Here is a 17,669-nt window from a genome sequence, read left to right as displayed (position 1 = left end):
CGTCTCATCCCGATGTTTCCGCCATTGGTTGGGGTGTGACACCGGATACCGGTACCGTATCAGACCAGAGCTAGTACCAAACTAACCGAACCAAAACATTTTTCGGTACCGAGTTTTAGTACCGTATCGAACTGTATCGTACCGAGTATATTCAATACCAATATCTATTTGTGAGGATTTTCAGTACCGGTTGATACCGAGCTTATCCCTATTAAGGACTACTCTTTCATCCACCCAAATTATATGAAATGACCAATCCATAGAATCACATAAGATGCTTCTACTAGCTTCCTTTGGTTACAATATCAAAACACCCATCACAATTACAGATGGAAATCACCTTATACAACCAAAAAAACCCTAAATTAAAGAATCACATTATACAAACAAAAGAACTCGATGATATCACGAAAGGAAGAAATAACCTGTCCATACTCGTATGACAGTTTAGACACGAAGCAAAAGATCGTGATAATGGTGGACCGATCTTCATGTAACAACTCTGTACAAGTACTAACAAACTAACGACCTAATCACATTATTTGGTCCGAAAGAACAACCTCAATCACTTCATATGGGGACCACATACATGGTATTTATAGTAAGAATGATTATCTTATCACTACACAATTATTACAACCCTTTGTCTATTATATACAATACGTTAAAGTTATATCAAATAAAAACTTCCTCTCTGTAACAAAACTAACCATTGTTAATCAGAAGAATTCATTAATTCCATTATCATGCCTTTAAGGTACCTCTCAAATTTAGCAAGTGAGAATTGCTTGAAGCCACATTAAAAAATTAACTTCAAGACACATCATTATTCTAACTTTTAGTATTTGGTTATCTTCTATACGTACGTACATACATATTTATATTATCATCTCACAAGAATAATAAGAAAACAAATATAACACCTAATAAGAAAAAGAACGGACCACCGTGTAATGACGGTGGCCGTCAAGTCGACCATATTCCCAAAAATACAAAAATAATAATACTCAAGAAAATAATAAAAAACCCCTTCTTCATTTCACAGCCTACAATTCACAACAAAGTAACGGTGTGCAGTTGTCAATAATCTTCAGATTCCTTCACACACCAACGATCGAAATACTCGCCGATCTATCAGTACAACCGTCCGATCACCCCACAATCCGAGATGGGTACGATGCAAACATGGCGGAAAGCCTACGGTGCTCTCAAAGATCAAACCACCGTTGGATTAGCACATGTTAATAGCGATTTCAAGGTCTTACCCCTTTTCTTTCAACCCCCTTTTAACCAATTTTATCAAAGATCTTTCTCTGTTGATCATTTGATGATTAGGGTTTGTGTGATTTAGGATGTGGATGTTGCAATTGTTAAGGCGACTAATCATGTTGAGTGCCCCCCTAAAGAAAGGCACATCAGAAGTGAGTCATTTATGAAATCTTGAATCTTGTTGTTTTAATTGATTGATGGGTTTTTTTTTTTTTTTTTTTTTTTTTTTTTTTAATGTGGGTTTTGGTTTATTTGTGGGAATGTTGAATGTGTGGAATGTTTTTGTAGAGATTTTGGCGTATACGTCTGCGATTCGGCCTCGGGCGGATGTGCAGTATTGTTTACATGCTTTGGCTAGGAGATTGGCGAAGACGCGTAACTGGACGGTATTGTTTGTTATTGTTTTGAAGTTTTTTTTGGGTTGGTGTTGGTAGATGTGAAGTTAGGGTTTGATCATTGGTGAAATGTTATCGTAAATTCGTAATATATGTTATTGAATGATGGGTGTCATACTGTTGTTTGTTTACTCGGTTTTGGATTAAAGTGGTTTCGTTTTCTGTTATTTAACGTTTTGGCTTTAATTCAGGTGGCGTTGAAGACGCTGATAGTTATCCACCGGACACTACGGGAGGGTGATCCAACTTTCAGGGAAGAACTATTAAATTTTCAACAAAGAGGTCGTGTTCTCCAGTTAGCTAATTTCAAGGATGACTCAAGCCCCGTCGGTTGTTGTCTAGACCCTAGTCTTACCTTTTTTTTGCGAACTTATTTTCGGATTTTTACGATGTTTATGAGTATTTACGTATTTGTTTAATATGTTCTGCCAGCTTGGGATTGTTCTGCTTGGGTGCGTACGTACGGACTTTTCTTAGAAGAACGACTCGAGTGCTTCAGAATTTTGAAATATGATATTGAAGCTGAGCGAATCCCAAGACCGGCCCAAGGTGAAGAAAATAAGGTATGCACTTGGATGAACTTGCATTCTAGTCGTTATATAGTTAAATACAGACGAAAATAACGTAATAAAGACAATGGAAATAGATACAGTTTGCTAAAAGCCCAAAGCATTTATGCATTAATTGCAGGGGTATAGCAGAACACGAGATCTTGAAAGTGAAGAGTTATTGGAACAACTGCCTTCTTTGCAGCAGCTACTTTATCGTCTTATGGGATGCAGGGCAAGTTCCTTTTACATTAATTTCCGTAGGATATATATTTTTGTTTCCTTTTTAATTTAATCAATTAAAACCGTCTTTTTCCTATTTCTGCAGCCTGAAGGTGCAGCTGTCGGCAATTATTTGATACAATACGCCCTGGCTTTGGTTCTTAAAGAGAGTTTTAAAATCTACTGTGCTGTAAATGATGGAATCATCAATCTTATTGATAAGGTAAAGTATCCGTATATATATATTTTTTAAACCGTATACTAGTTTTTATTTATTTTATTTTATCTTTTTACTATTTTCTGTTTCCAGTTTTTTGAAATGCCAAGACATGAAGCTATCAAAGCCCTTGATATATACAAAAGAGCCGGTCAGCAGGTAACTCAATTATAAATGGGTCGATTGGAAGATGTTTTATCTGACGCCTCAAATGGGTAAAATAAAAAAAAAAAAGCTAGCTAAACAGGAAATGTGGTTTAATGATTAAACTGGTCACAAATGTGTTTTTAATGCATAAAGTCTCCTATATTAACTTACTCAAAATTTCCAATTATGTACAAGTGAAGCAATATATTTTTTATCATCATACTAGGTTATAGTCTTAGGTTCCTGTAAAAAGGACGTTTTTTTTCGTGAGAAGTGTTTTAAATTTCATGCTTATAATAATCGTGTCCAAAACATGATGCCTACATGTCAATTCCTATGTCTTCTCACACTTCTTACGAAAAAGGTCATTTTTACAGGAACCATAGTTATTTATCAATAGCGAATAGCGACAAATAGCGACAACGTACCTATATGCTAAGTAGCGATAGCGATGAAATAGTGCCCGCTATTTCGTGTTTAGCGATAAGGTAGTTAAAAATTTAAGAAATAAAAAATAGCTATCTACATAACTTTTTTTTATATGTAACGTTAGTTTTATACCTTTTTTGTATAAATTTATAAGTTTAAGGACCAAATGTAAGCTAGTGAAAATAGGGGGGGTTAAATGTTAAAATACACAAACTAATTTTACATTTTTTATGTAAATTTTACAAGTTTTAATGACTAAATGTAACCTAATGAAAGATAGAGAGGTTGAATGTTAAAATCCATAAACTTATTTAACCCTAGAAAGGCTCAAACGCAACAAAAACGCAGCTGCTCTTCTTCTTCATAATTTCCAGCAAGTTTCCGGCAGAAATTGCAGGTTTCCGGCCGGAAGTCGTCGTCGGAATCCGCTATTTTCACGCTATTCAGCGCTATACACCATATAGCGACCATGTCTCGCCACGCTATTCGCGATAGCGGTCGCTATGGGCGCTATCGATAACTATGACAGTAACCTCACCGGTTGATATATATAATGCTATTATATTAGCAATAAAAAGTTACGTTTCAAAAAAAAATATGCATTGCATGATTGAAAGAACCCGTGTATTATACTAATACAATAAGATATAATGTAATTTGTTAACATATACGGTCGTCAATATATGTATTTAAAAAATGAACATTGACGTGACAATTATAAATATTGTTAAAAGATAATTTTTAAAACATTATTACTTTCAACTGGGTATTATTAACTTTGACTTTTTAAAACCACCTATTTTTTTGTAACTTAACATATTGTAGTATTATCATTCTTAACATCTAACCACACTAAATACTTGAATTTTTATAAATCATTCATAAAAACAATTATCATCATTTTCTTCGTTTTTTAATATTTAACCAACATAATTTTGAACTAGGTGAAGCTTTTAAACAAAAAATGTAAGTTTATTTAAAAAAATTATTAATCAATTTCATATTAAATACATTTTGTTAATGATACAATAATATCTTTAATTAAACACGTAAGTAAACATAATTAAGTAGGAGAGGCGGGAGGGAAAACAAAAAAATCGATGGCTCCAATGGATGACACGTGTCCCCAATTGTTTTCTCTTGTTATATAGTATAGATTTGTCGTGCTAATTATTTTATTCAGGCTGCGAACCTTTCCGACTTCTATGATGTCTGCAAAAGATTGGAGCTTGCTAGAAATTTCCAGTTTCCTGTTTTGAGAGAGGTATGATTCTTACCTTAATGCCTAATTTTTAAGATGGTGACTGAAATCACAAAGGGGGCATTATAGTAATTTTGACAAGCTGGCGTTTGCATATATACATTTTCTTTAACACCGTTGTTATTTTTCCAGCCTCCACAATCTTTTCTTGCAACAATGGAAGAGTACATAAGAGAAGCCCCACGATTGGTCGCTGGTCCCGCACAGCCATTAGTGAGTGTTGACTTTTTGACTCGTAAATATACATTTTCATTTCGTTCGTTTTATGTACCTTGTAATTAATATAAAAATATTTGGTGATTTGTGCTCAGGAATTCCCAGAAAGACTTATGTTGACTTATAAACCCGAAGAAGATAACACCCCTCATGAAGAAGATACCGATTCCCCTATTGAGGAACCGAAACCGCTGCCCGAAGATGACCTCATCGCTTCTAATGATGTACCTGAGCCTACACAAGCGCCACCCGCACCGACTTTCAACAGCAGGGATCCTGATGATTTATTGGTAAATTATTTAATTAAATAATATATCTTTTATTATTATTATTATTATTATTATTATTATTATTATTATTATTATTATATAAAACCCTTTTTCTCAAATAGTTAGTTTGTTTAGGGGTTGAATTTCGATGCACCCAGTGGATCGGCTATCGAGGAAAGCAACGCCCTGGCTCTTGCCATCGTTCCATCTGGTAAAGGTTCAAGTTTTATATTTAGTTGAGGGTATTTTAGACATTAAATGAATACTAAAACGATTTCTTGATGTTTAAGATACTACGTCTTCTGGATCGGCTTTTCAAACGAAAGATTTTGATCCGACCGGCTGGGAACTTGCTTTGGTCTCTACTCCTAGCACCAATATTTCATCTGTTCAGGAGAGGCAACTGGTAACTGTCAAAACTGCTGTCACATCGCTCTAATGATTCTTGTGTGGGCGGGCTGGGTAACGGGTCAAAATGGGTATGGGTTGCAACATGTCACGCAAACACTCTTTCTATCCTCTACCCTTTTATCCAAGTAATTGATGTCATCATCATCATCATACTCAGTAAATCCCACCAATAGCAAAGCAAAGGTAGGGTATGAGGACGGTAAGATGTAGACAGCCTTACCTCTACCCCGTAGGAATAGAGAGGCTACTTCCAGTGAGACCCCCGGCTCGATAGTAGTTTTGAATCAAGCCTTGGACATAAGGCACATAACACTCAGCAATCGGGACAAAGACCGATTAGTGCATGTACCCTTTTGTCTTTCAGCTATCAACGCCACCACATGATGCCTGATTAACTGTCCTCAACTTTTAACGTTATTTTCACGAAATTAGTAAAACAACGTTAAAATTAGTGTACTTTCACTTTTGCCCCTCGATGGCCCACACATATATACATTATATACGCATACCGCAAGCGGGGCGTATCCAAGTAATTGATGTGATATCTATTATTTACAATAGGCCAGTAAAAGAACCGAATCAATATGAACAGAGTCATGTTCGTGTTCGTTCATTTAACTTTAACCGAACACGAACATATAATCGAATACATTTTTTTTGTTCATGTTAGTTTATTAAGAAAATGGGCAATGTCCGTGTTCGTTTATGTCCGTTCGTTTAAAACTTAAACGAACAGTTAAGGAACATAATTTAAAACACAATAAACAACACACATGAACATAATTGAAGAAACATAAATGAACACAAATGATCATAGTGGAGAGTTCAAATGAGAAGAACTTTTTTGTAAGAAGAAAAAAGAAGAAATTTCAACCAATAAGAATGCTTTATTTTATTTCATTTAATATAAGTATTTAATGTTATTATAAGGGTACATTGGTAAATCTACATAGGTCATTAATTTGTAGTCTTCCTCTTTAATAGCTAACTACATTAAATAATTTGTAACTTATCTTCAAAATATATACTTTTTTTCAAAAAAATAAAATAAAATAATTTAAAGTGTAGGATAAATTACGAGTTGTGTATGATAAATTACGAGTTGTGTAGGATAAATATCAAAGTGTATGATGAATTTCGAAATATGTAGGATAATTTTTGATGTGTGTAGTAAAAAAAAGTTAGTGTGGAGGATAATAGTCTTTATGACTAATTAATTAGTCAAAAATGATAATAAATGAGATAAGTGAAAAAAATATTTAATGTTTTACAAAATTACCCTTTGTTCTTTTTCTTCTCAATTAAATTTTCTTCTCAATTAAATTTCCTTCTCAAATGAACTTTCCCCAATGATCATAATTTACTAAACATAAAGTAATTTTGAATATAAATTAGTGATTACTGATTAATTATATTAGTCATATTAAGCAGTTAGAAAGTTCTTTTTATGTTTAATATTTGTATAAATATAACTAAAGTATTTAAATTGAAACGAACATAAACGAACGGACATAAACAAATGTGAATAAACGAACACAAATGAACAAACAGACGCTCACGAATATAAATGAACGAACAAAATGTGTGTTCAAGCTTGTTCGTTTAGACAAATGAACAAAAAATTGTGTTCATGTTCGTTCGTTTATTAAATAAACGAACTTCCCGCCGAACAAGTTCACAAACAGTGAATGAGCGTTCGGTTCGTTTACAGGCCTAATTTACCAGAATATTATTTTCACTAGGATCAAACAAATCTGAAAGAAAACGATTTAGGGGGTTGAACTATTTGATGGATCTAAATGAATCATTCTATAAGTTTGTTTCTATAAATTAATAAATTTGTGTTGGCAGGCTGGTGGACTGGACTCGCTGACGCTAAACAGTTTATACGATGAAGGAGCATATAGAGCATCTCAGCAACCCGTGTACGGATCACCAGCACCGAACCCATTTGAAGTAGCCGACCCGTTCGCTATGTCGGCTCAACCAGTTCAACCTCAAATGCCACAACCATATCAAGCTAACCCCTTCGGCCCATACACCCAACCTGCCGCTCTCTATGGACCTCCACAACAACCACCGAATCTGATAATGGCCCCACCGAACCCAATGATGGCCCCACCGAACCCGTTTATGGATTCAGGGTTTGGCTCGTTTCCAGTCAACAATAACAATGCTCATCCCCAAACCACGAATCCGTTTGGAACAACCTTGTTATGATACAACTATGAATCTATAGTCGAAAGGAAAAAAAGAAATTTGTTGGTATATATCGGAAGATGGATGAGAGTCGAGAGTCGAGACGTTTGTTGTGGTTTTGCATTCGATCAAGAAACCGATACGATATGAAATTCTTGTTAGTTTTCGAAAGGCGTATGTAGTTGTAAACAATGACTTATGGTTGATAATATGGTCATGTGGTTTGGCTTGTAAACATTTTTATCCTATCATTTGTTTGGAGCTTTTGATGGATTATTATTTTTTTAATTATTATTTGGACCATTTTCCCAGATTGGATCCTAGGATGCTGATATTGTTACCAAACTTTTAGTATGGCTTCCTTTCTGGCTTTAATGTAATAAATCTATACTGGAAACTTGTTATGATTCTTTTTAGTCTTAAAAGAGCATAAATTTCTTACAAATAAATACAACATATTATTAAACATATTATGTATTTTAAGAAAAAAATAATTTGTGATGCATAAATTTAAAACATTACACATTTAAATTTGACTATTACAGTATACATTCATCCATATATTTTTTTGAGTAAATGATTTTTTTTTTTTATATAAAACAGAAGAAAATAAAATTAAATAAGAAAAAAAATACATTTAAACCCAACTCAACCCGCCCCACCCCTGCCCTGTTCGGGTATGTTTGGCAAAAGTGGCTGGTAGCTGGTGGCTGGAAACTGGTAGCTGTAGCTGGTAGCTAGTAGCTGTAGCTTTTTAGATATATTTGGTGTTTGGTAGAGTAGCTAGAGCTTTTAATAAAATGTATAAAATTACCAAAATGGACATAACTAAAAATTTAGAAAGTTGGTGCATTAAAAAGTTCCTTATTTTGAGAGGTTAAAATAGTCATTTTCCCTAAAAGCTTGTAGCTCCTTCTAAACGCTACTAGTAGTAGCGTTCAACCAAAAGCTTCAAGCTCCTAACCTAAAAGCATAAAGCTCCTTCAACCAAACAAGACTTTTTATTAAGTGAGAGCTTTTTCTTAAAAGTTTAAAGCTAGAAGCTACTAAAAGCTCCTAAAAGCTTCATGCCAAACATACCCTTCATATTAATGGACTTGTTTCTCAACAATCTGACATGCACGATGGGTCGTTTGTGGCTCGTCTTAATCTTATGTATGATAGTTAAAACAATATATACAAATACAAATGTATATATAACTTTCTCCTATAAATTAATTAGATAATTAGATACTTTATGTATATACATCATGTTGTTGGGCTCTATTTCCTTCTTGGCGATTAGGCTTGTAAATGAACCGAACGTTCATGAACTGCTCATGAACTTGTTCGGCGGGAATTTCGTTTATGTTTGTTTATTTAATAAACGAACGAACACGAACAAAAAAATTTGTTCGTTTAATTAAATGAATGAACATGAACACACCTTGTGTTCGTTCATTTAAGTTCGTGAAAGTTCGTTCATTTATGTTCATGAACGTTTGTTTAAATTTTAGTAAATACATAAGTAGTTCGATTTATATAAATATTAGGTTTTGTAACTACTTATATTAATACGACTAACTAGTATATTTATGAACTCTAATTTAGTTGTGTTTTCGGATGAATTGTAATATATTAGACTTGTTTGTTCAATCATGTTAATTTATGTTTGTTTATGTTTATTAAAATATGTTCAGTTTTTTTTTTTTTTGTTTATGTTCGTTTGTGTTCGTTAATGTTCGTGAACTGTTCGTTTTGGCTTTAAACGAACGAACATGAACGAACACGAACATGCCCGATTTCTTAATGAACGAACACGAACAAAAAAATATGTTCGATTATATGTTCGTGTTCGGTTAAAGTTAAATGAACGGACACGAACGTGCCTATGTTCGTGTTCGTTCGGTTCGTTTACAGGCCTATTGAAGATAGTTGTCCTGGTGTTTTAGTGAAAGTCTAATCTTAAAAAAAAAATAATAAAAAAGAAAAAACTTATTGTTCCTGTATTCAATCAATTCAATATGATGTATGCTAATTTTTATATCTTGAATTTCTGACATTCTAAAAATATACCTTAATCATGAGATGGGATGAACGATAATAGATTTATTAAAACCATTTTTCTTGTAATATTTTTATGATTAGTGTTTTTATTCCAAAATTTCATTTGAAATCTATCTATTATACTAAATGAATTCTCTTAAGCCACAAGGTTTATTCTTAGCCAATCATTTTGATGATGTGGACACCCTCTTAGGCTAGATAATTCACTATGGGCGCCAATCCCCAATTCTCCTTTATCTCCTTCTTTATCCTCCCACACGCGCTTATTATTCAGAAATTCCACCTCCATTTTCACCTTTATGTTCCACCGCCTTCTCTCTTCTCTATGAAATACTATCCCGTTCATATTGTTCGAGTAGTGAATTCGAAAATGGTTAATCTATTAACTATATGTATGGCGTCTCTCAGATGTATCGCGATTCTCGATTCTGGAACCAGAGACTTTCTGCAATCGGTTTGTATTTCAACATTGTGTATGTTTTTGTTTGATTTGATTTGTATAATCTCTTAATTTTTTGTTATATCATTGTTTATTTAGGGATGTTATTACCGAAAACCCTAATTATCGCGAATCTCAAATCGGGAACCAAACTTTCTGCAATCGGTTAGTATTTCAACATTCTGTATGTTTTTCGTTTGATTTGATTTATATAATCAGTTAATTTTTTGTTACATCGTTGTTTATTTAGTTATGTTAGTTTCGATAAACCTAATTATCATGTAAAATAGTTATTTGAAGTGCTCTTATGGAAAACCCTAACTACATAGTGAAAATTGAAATTTTGTTTGTAATCTTCAGTCATATTCAACCTTATGTATGAAAATGTTTTTTTTTTATTTAAAGTGTACTGTCATTTGAATTTTTACAAAAATAATTGTTTATTTAGACCCGTGTTTGTAATAAACTAATTATGTCATTTTAGAATTTGTAAATTGTGTTTGGAATATTCAGTAATGTTCAACCTTGATTATGTTTATTTACTTCCTGATTTGATATTTACATTCGATTGAAATTTTGCATAAGTTACTTTGTTATTTGTGTATTTTGTTGTAATGTTGTAATAAACGAATTCGATGATTTCATAATATGTATTTTTTTTTGTTTCTGATTCTGATTAACAATCTTTCGTGATTAGCCGATTTACTTAGTTTTTTTCTTCATATTATTTATCATTGTTTTTATTAAAATTTGAGGTTTTAACTGTTGTTTTGTTTTCAGCAGGAGGAACCTTATGGTGTGATATGATGAATCAAGGAGGAGTTTCAGACACCAGAACCACACTGGACCAGAAAGTTTCACTTGAGGTTGGTATTAACCTCTGTTTAATGCTTTTTAAATGATAATTTGCGATATCATTTGATGTTACTCATTGGTGGTTGATTGTTAGGGCTTACACTATATTGTGTTGGTTATTATTGGGTTCAATGGTTAGGTGGCAAGAAAAGGAATTACTAAATTCCCATGAGTGATTTCAAGAATACGTTTGTTTATTCACAATGCAATATAGTGCTTACTCTTTTGTTCTACATGTATGCGTATATCTAATTATGTGATGTATGTCGGATTTGAAAGTAATTCTAGGGGTTCTGTTGAAAATAGCACATGTGGATAGTATTTTGTTTAATTGAAATATGTGTTTTTGCACTCCAGGTGTTTGATAAATAACTTTGCCTCTCTCGCCATGGTTCTAGACAAGTAATTCCCCCTTCCTCCCCTTCTCATAGGTACGCACCAGTTTAATCTTTAATTATATTTATTTTCACTAATTATTACCTTTGAAACATGAATATAAGGCTGAAGATGACCATATCAATATTTGTGAAGCTTATGTGTTGATTTTTTTTTAAAATAAAATTAAGAAAAAGATGTGTTACTGGTATAATGTTATGATTATATTGTAAGGATTAATCTTGGCGGGCTCAACAAACGGGCCACTTGATACGGTTATGCAGCTGGGCCGGGTCAAACGGGTCAGCCACAGATGATTGAAATGTAAAATGTTTTGACAAAACCTGTTTCATGGAGCAGAAGTCTGGTGCTTTTTGATAATAGAAGTGAATTTTTTGTAAATATCATTATTGACTGTGATGAAAGATTCACAACGACTTGATCTACTAAAGAAAATTGCTGGTAGTCGAGATTATGAAGAGGTTCGTCACAGAAGCTGGAAACTCATGCAAAATTGCTGGTAGTCGAGATTATTTTGTTTTCATTTTTTTATTGTTCGTCCAATTAATTCTTAATTCGAGTTCATAAATGATTTGGGGACGAGTCTCAGTATGGACGAGTCTGAATTATCATACTGTTGATTTATGCTTTTCAAGACTGATATAATCCGATTTGGGTTCCTTTCTTGACAGATTTGAAGCTCTTTGGGTTTTGGTCAAAGTTTGTCAAACGGGTCAAGGCTGGTCAAAACAAGTAAGCACACCAATTGAGGAGTTTGTTGTGCTGCGAATCTATGAATTGGAGAGTGACGAAGGTATTGTGGAAGAGGAGAAATTATAACCATGTGGAGAGTGCCGAAGGTATTGTAAGGGATCTTGAATCTGTGCCATTTATTGTAGCTTTTAGACAATTCTCTTACCGAGTCGGTAAAATATATGCATATTCTAAAAAAATGTATTACAGCACAAGTTTAATGAAATTTATCCATCATTCTACCACTTTACAGGACTGTGCAAAGTATTTACACAAGAAGTTTCCGGACAGTAGGCAAGTTGGTGAGTAATGCAAACAACAAATGAAAATGTCTACAAAAAAAATATTAGAGGACAAATCTATTGGAGATGGTTTTAATATGGCGTTTTTATGAATGCAGGTGAAAACATGGGCAAAGTTACTAATACTAAACATATTCTGCACGAGTGTAAATCCTGAGGCCCTGAGCTAGAATTGCTTTACACGGTTCAGTGTTATGAAGATACAAAATTGTTGAAATCATTTCTTGAATTGTGACATCACTATATGATCTAGATATTCTTGCTATGGATACTTCATTTTATTGGTTCCGCAAAAGGAACCAACCCAAAAGGAAGGTAATACTTTTTTTCTTGCTGGCACCTTATTTCTAATGTTTGATTTTGTTACTGTTTGGCTATTTCACCATTTGTGTTATCAGGTTGTTGTTATTGGGGTTTCATTTGTTTTTTGTCAGTTATTAAGGTGGACATTTGACATTATGTAGCCATACGGGTGTGGATTTGACATGCCTGGTACAATCTGTAGTGGATTTGACATGGGCTGTTTTGATCCAGTTAGTGTTTTTTTCCTAAAAAGTGACTAAATTTCTGTTTTTGAAATCGTCTTTTGTAATACGAATTGGTAAAAATTAGTTTTGTGGGTTAATTTAATAATTTAGTGAGTAATGTGGATTAAACCACTGGCTGCGTTTTTAGATGATATTCTTAATGACTTGATGTAAGTTTCGTGGCAGGTAACACGCTCCTTGGTCCATACGCGCCAGGTGCTTTTGGTCCATCAGTCGCCGCCAGCTATAGGGTTGCGAGGCCACCATTAGTACATGGTTTATACTCACCAGATGCTTATGGTCTTATAGTATTTTCATTTGGCATGGTTCCTTAACCAAATTGGAGTCCTTACTCGGTAAGAAAGAATATAATTTTCTAATTAGTTATTACACTCATATATTTAACTGTGTTAATAGTTATGAGATGCTGGGACGTGTGATCTTGGTCGTGTCACCGAGAGCTCAACCATCTATATATGGTGTGAATTCTTTGGCCCGACCTTTTGCAGCACAGTTTGGATGATAGCATGTCTGAACCGAAAGATCTGAGAAACCGTTGGAACGAGAACAGTTGCTCGCAGCTAGAATCATGATTGAAGACGGCCTTTGTGTGCTACTTGATGTAGATGACATTAACTGTCTCTTGCAGTCAACCCAGCCACAAGATGGAGGTATATTATTAATATACCTTAATGTAATATATTAAGGTATGGGTTAATTTTTGTTTATTTTTTGAAGTTTTAACATATTTGGTGGTTTTTTCCTAAAAAGTGACTAAATTTCTGTTTTTTGAAATCGTCTTTTGTAATACGAATTGGTAAAAATTAGTTTTGTGGGTTCATTTAATAATTTAGTGAGTAATGTGGATTAAACCACTGGCTGCGAAAATTCCAGACAGTAGGCAAGTTGGTGAGTAATGCAAACAACAAATGAAAATGTCTATAAAAAAATATTAGAGGACAAATCTATTGGAGGTGGTTTTAATTTGGCGTTTTTATGAATGCAGGTGAAAACATGGGCAAAGTTACTAATACTAAACATATTCTGCACGAGTGTAATTCCTGAGGCCCTGAGCTAGAATTGCTTTACACGGTTCAGTGTTATGAAGATACAAAATTGTTGAAATCGTTCCTTGAATTGTGACGTCACTATATGATCTAGATATTCTTGCTATGGATACTTCATTTTATTGGTTCCGCCAAAGGAACCAACCTAAAAGGAAGGTAATACTTTTTTTCTTGCTGGCACCTTATTTCTAATGTTTGATTTTGTTACTGTTTGGCTATTTCACCATTTGTGTTATCAGGTTGTTGTTATTGGGGTTTCATTTGTTTTTTGTCAGTTATTAAGGTGGACATTTGACATTATGTAGCCATACGGGTGTGGATTTGACATGCCTGGTACAATCTGTAGTGGATTTGACATGGGCTGTTCTGATACAGTTAGTGTTTTTTTTCCTAAAAAGTGACTAAATTTCTGTTTTTGAAATCATCTTTTGTAATACGAATTGGTAAAAATTAATTTTGTGGGTTAATTTAATAATTTAGTGAGTAATGTGGATTAAAACACTGGCTGCGTTTTTAGATGATATTCTTAATGACTTGATGTAAGTTTCGTGGCAGGTAACACGCTCCTTGGTCCATACGCGCCAGGTGCTTTTGGTCCATCAGTCGCCGCCAGCTATAGGGTTGCGAGGCCACCATTAGTACATGGTTTATACTCACCAGATGCTTATGGTCTTATAGTATTTTCATTTGGCATGGTTCCTTAACCAAATTGGAGTCCTTACTCGGTAGGAAAGAATATAATTTTCTAATTAGTTATTTTACACTCATATATTTAACTGTGTTAATAGTTATGAGATGCTGGGACGTGTGATCTTGGTCGTTCCACCGAGAGCTCAACCATCTATATATGGTGTGAATTCTTTGGCCCGACCTTTTCCAGCACAGTTTGGATGATAGCATGTCTGAACCGAAAGATCTGAGAAACCGTTGGAACGAGAACAGTTGCTCGCAGCTAGAATCATGATTGAAGACGGCCTTTGTGTGCTACTTGATGTAGATGACATTAACTGTCTCTTGCAGTCAACCCAGCCACAAGATGGAGGTATATTATTAACATACCTTAATGTAATATATTAAGGTATGGGTTAATTTTTGTTTATTTTTGAAGTTTTAACATATTTGGTGGTTTTTTCCTAAAAAGTGACTAAATTTCTGTTCTTTGAAATCGTCTTTTGTTATACGAATTGGTAAAAATTAGTTTTGTGGGTTCATTTAATAATTTAGTGAGTAATGTGGATTAAACCACTAGCTGCGTTTTTAGATGATATTCTTAATGACTTGATGTAAGTTTCATGGCAGGTAACACGCTCCTTGGTCCATACGCGCCAGGTGCTTTTGGTACATCAGCCACCTGCTGTAGGGTTGCGAGGCCACCATTAGTACATGGTTTATACTCACCAGATGCTTATGGTCTTATATTTTCATTTGGCATGGTTCCTTTACCAAATTGGAGTCCTTACTCGGTAAGAAAGAATATAATTTAGTTGAAGATCTGTATGAAAAATTAGTTGAAGATGATTAAATTTGTCTCTTGAAGTTGAAGATGATGATTTGATTAGTTTTAAGAGGCTATGAAGATAAGTTATAATATAAACTCAATTAACTGTTGTGAGTGTTTGGGTAAAACAAGTGATTTGTGTGTAGAATGGTGCGTATTAACTTATTTTAAATAAACTTACTTTAACTGTAGATATTGGGCGATTTTTTTAACCTGACACATTTGGATAACCATTGTTTGATTTTGACCTTGACGTATCAGGATGAGTATTTTTCATATCATGGCATGGTTGACAGTGCAAGATCTTAGAATGCCATCTGAAGCTCTTGCGGATTATAAAACACCTGAATTATATGATATTTTTGAAGCTTTCTTTTTCTCCTCATCACACACTCAAGTAAGGTTATATATTTTACTTTTTTAACTTTCTTGATTCACATTTTGCGAGTAAGAAAAACGAATAGTAGTCTTTAGTGGAACATATATTTAGGGAATATGTTTGCATTTTTTTTAACTTTTGCAATATTTTATTACATTTATTTGTTTTCTCAGGTTCACGTAGGGCTGTTCATGAGCCGAGCCGAGTCGAGCTGAGCTAGGGCAAGCTCGGGCTCGGCTCAATTACAAACCGAGTTGGCTCGGCTCGGCTTGGATTTGAAACCAAGCCTCAAATTGATTTATCCTGATTTTTAGTCACTTGCTTTTTACTAAATTTTGATCAACTCTAACTACTATTTTGCTACAATCTCAACAACAGAGAAAAAGAAAAACCAAACAAAGATTAGTTAAAGGCTCTTAGGCTGCGCGACTAGGCCCTCGGGCAAGGCGAGTGACCTGGAACCAGCCTAAACTATCTCAAAAGAAGCCTAAAACATGTCTAAAACCCCAAAAATGGAATGCTTATGCCATTGAGTCCTCACGTTTTAAGCACCTTGTGCCTTTGAAAGCTATGATCTGAACCTGAGTTATTATTTTTAAAAAACTTCACTAAGATGTCATTATATGATGCAACATCTATGACTTTCAAGTCTGACTTTGACTTTATTTAGTCAAATAAAGATAGTTTTAGGCCTTCGTTTTTCAGATGTCAACAACCCTTTGGTTTAAATTTTGATTTTTTTCTGTGGTGAATGTACGTGGCAATGAATCTATGACGATAGAAAGGTTTAAGTGTACTTTATCTAATATATATATGCCTTGGCATCTGGTAGGCAATGAAGATGTTCTGCGTATAATATTTGCCTCACCAACAGCAACTAGAACATCTGTACTTGAGTTGACCAGAAAATTGACTATTAATGGTGATTCAGTAATTAACCACTCATCCCCTACATCTAGATGTTTAAGCCATGATAATTCAAAAGAACAAGACGATTTAGGCTTAGTCGATGCGCTTGCTGTTGCAATATCTAATGTGAGGATTTCCGAACCCAAAAGGAGCAGGCTATGTGTGCCTACAAGTCCAATTCGAGAGCAACGTTCTTCTAATGTCACAACTAATAACCTTTGCAAAGCATGCTGACCGTTGACTTTGACCTGAATTGACTTTGACTTACAAACGTGGAGTAACCGTAGAAGCCTAACAATGCACCGAGAAAGGGTGTGAAAATGGTGTATAGTGAATGTAAATATAATATAGTACACAACTCATTGTGCATCAACGTTTGTCGATCTATAGCCAAACTCTACTGTTTTTCTAGAAGTTTTTAAAGTAAGTTTTGGTCTCAAATTATAGTATAGATACCGAAACAAATCTTTCATTAAAAGATTTATGAAAACACCGTTAAATAATATATATATTTTTTGAGGCCACCCGTGTAACACACGGGGTCTTAAGCTAGTATAATATATTGTATTTGATTGTATTACTTCCTTGTAATGTTAGTTTGATTCTTGTTTTTGTTATGATCAATTAATTAGTTTAAAAAATGAAGTTATTTAATCTTAAAGTAGAAGCCAAAAAGATTGTATAATGATGATTTATGAATTTTAGATTATTATTTTGAACTTTAGTGGGTGGTAAGGTGTCATTGTTGAAATTGTCTATTCAAAAGCAACAATATATGTGGGGTTGGAAATACATTCAAAGCATTTAGACTTTCAGAAGTGTTTTAAAAATTACATATCAGACGCAGAAGACGGGCTTTTCCAAGAACAAGACCAAAAAACAAATAACTAGCTTTTTATATATATATAAAAACAAATTACAAGAAAATGCTCCAAA

General features: G+C 33.9%; 1 protein-coding gene and 1 long non-coding RNA gene across 14 annotated transcripts; both read left to right on the top strand.

Moving 5' to 3' along the window:
• Window positions 1-873: 873 nt before the first annotated feature.
• LOC110894429 (putative clathrin assembly protein At2g01600) lies at window positions 874-7,896 on the top strand. Its single transcript, XM_022141660.2, has 14 exons — window positions 874-1,258; window positions 1,352-1,421; window positions 1,558-1,655; window positions 1,856-1,994; window positions 2,097-2,227; window positions 2,355-2,447; window positions 2,541-2,657; window positions 2,745-2,810; window positions 4,411-4,491; window positions 4,621-4,701; window positions 4,800-4,994; window positions 5,109-5,184; window positions 5,264-5,379; window positions 7,236-7,896. The coding sequence occupies exons 1-14, from the start codon at window positions 1,169-1,171 to the stop codon at window positions 7,602-7,604; spliced, it is 1,722 nt and encodes a 573-aa protein (XP_021997352.1). The 5' UTR covers window positions 874-1,168; the 3' UTR covers window positions 7,605-7,896.
• Window positions 7,897-9,918: 2,022 nt separating this feature from the next.
• Window positions 9,919-17,208, top strand: LOC110896499. 13 transcript variants are annotated; one of them, XR_004874567.1, is made up of 16 exons: window positions 9,919-10,083; window positions 10,168-10,233; window positions 10,849-10,934; window positions 11,281-11,354; window positions 11,991-12,158; window positions 12,305-12,353; window positions 12,452-12,668; window positions 12,788-12,886; window positions 13,067-13,236; window positions 13,298-13,551; window positions 13,887-14,103; window positions 14,503-14,672; window positions 14,828-14,989; window positions 15,247-15,595; window positions 15,707-15,847; window positions 16,657-17,208. It is a non-coding gene; the product is annotated as an uncharacterized LOC110896499 (long non-coding RNA). The 13 variants fall into 13 exon arrangements; XR_004874566.1 differs by having other exon boundaries at window positions 9,921-10,083; window positions 15,247-15,410; window positions 15,707-15,842; window positions 16,657-17,206; XR_004874572.1 differs by lacking the exons at window positions 15,707-15,847; window positions 16,657-17,208 and having other exon boundaries at window positions 9,920-10,083; window positions 13,056-13,236; window positions 15,247-15,671.
• The last annotated feature ends 461 nt before the right edge of the window (window positions 17,209-17,669 follow it).

This window comes from Helianthus annuus, chromosome 12 (assembly GCF_002127325.2).
Source record: "Helianthus annuus cultivar XRQ/B chromosome 12, HanXRQr2.0-SUNRISE, whole genome shotgun sequence".
NCBI classification, from domain to species: domain Eukaryota; kingdom Viridiplantae; phylum Streptophyta; class Magnoliopsida; order Asterales; family Asteraceae; genus Helianthus; species Helianthus annuus.
Note: the sequence above shows the minus strand (reverse complement) of the source record. Positions and strands in the feature narration are given on the sequence as shown.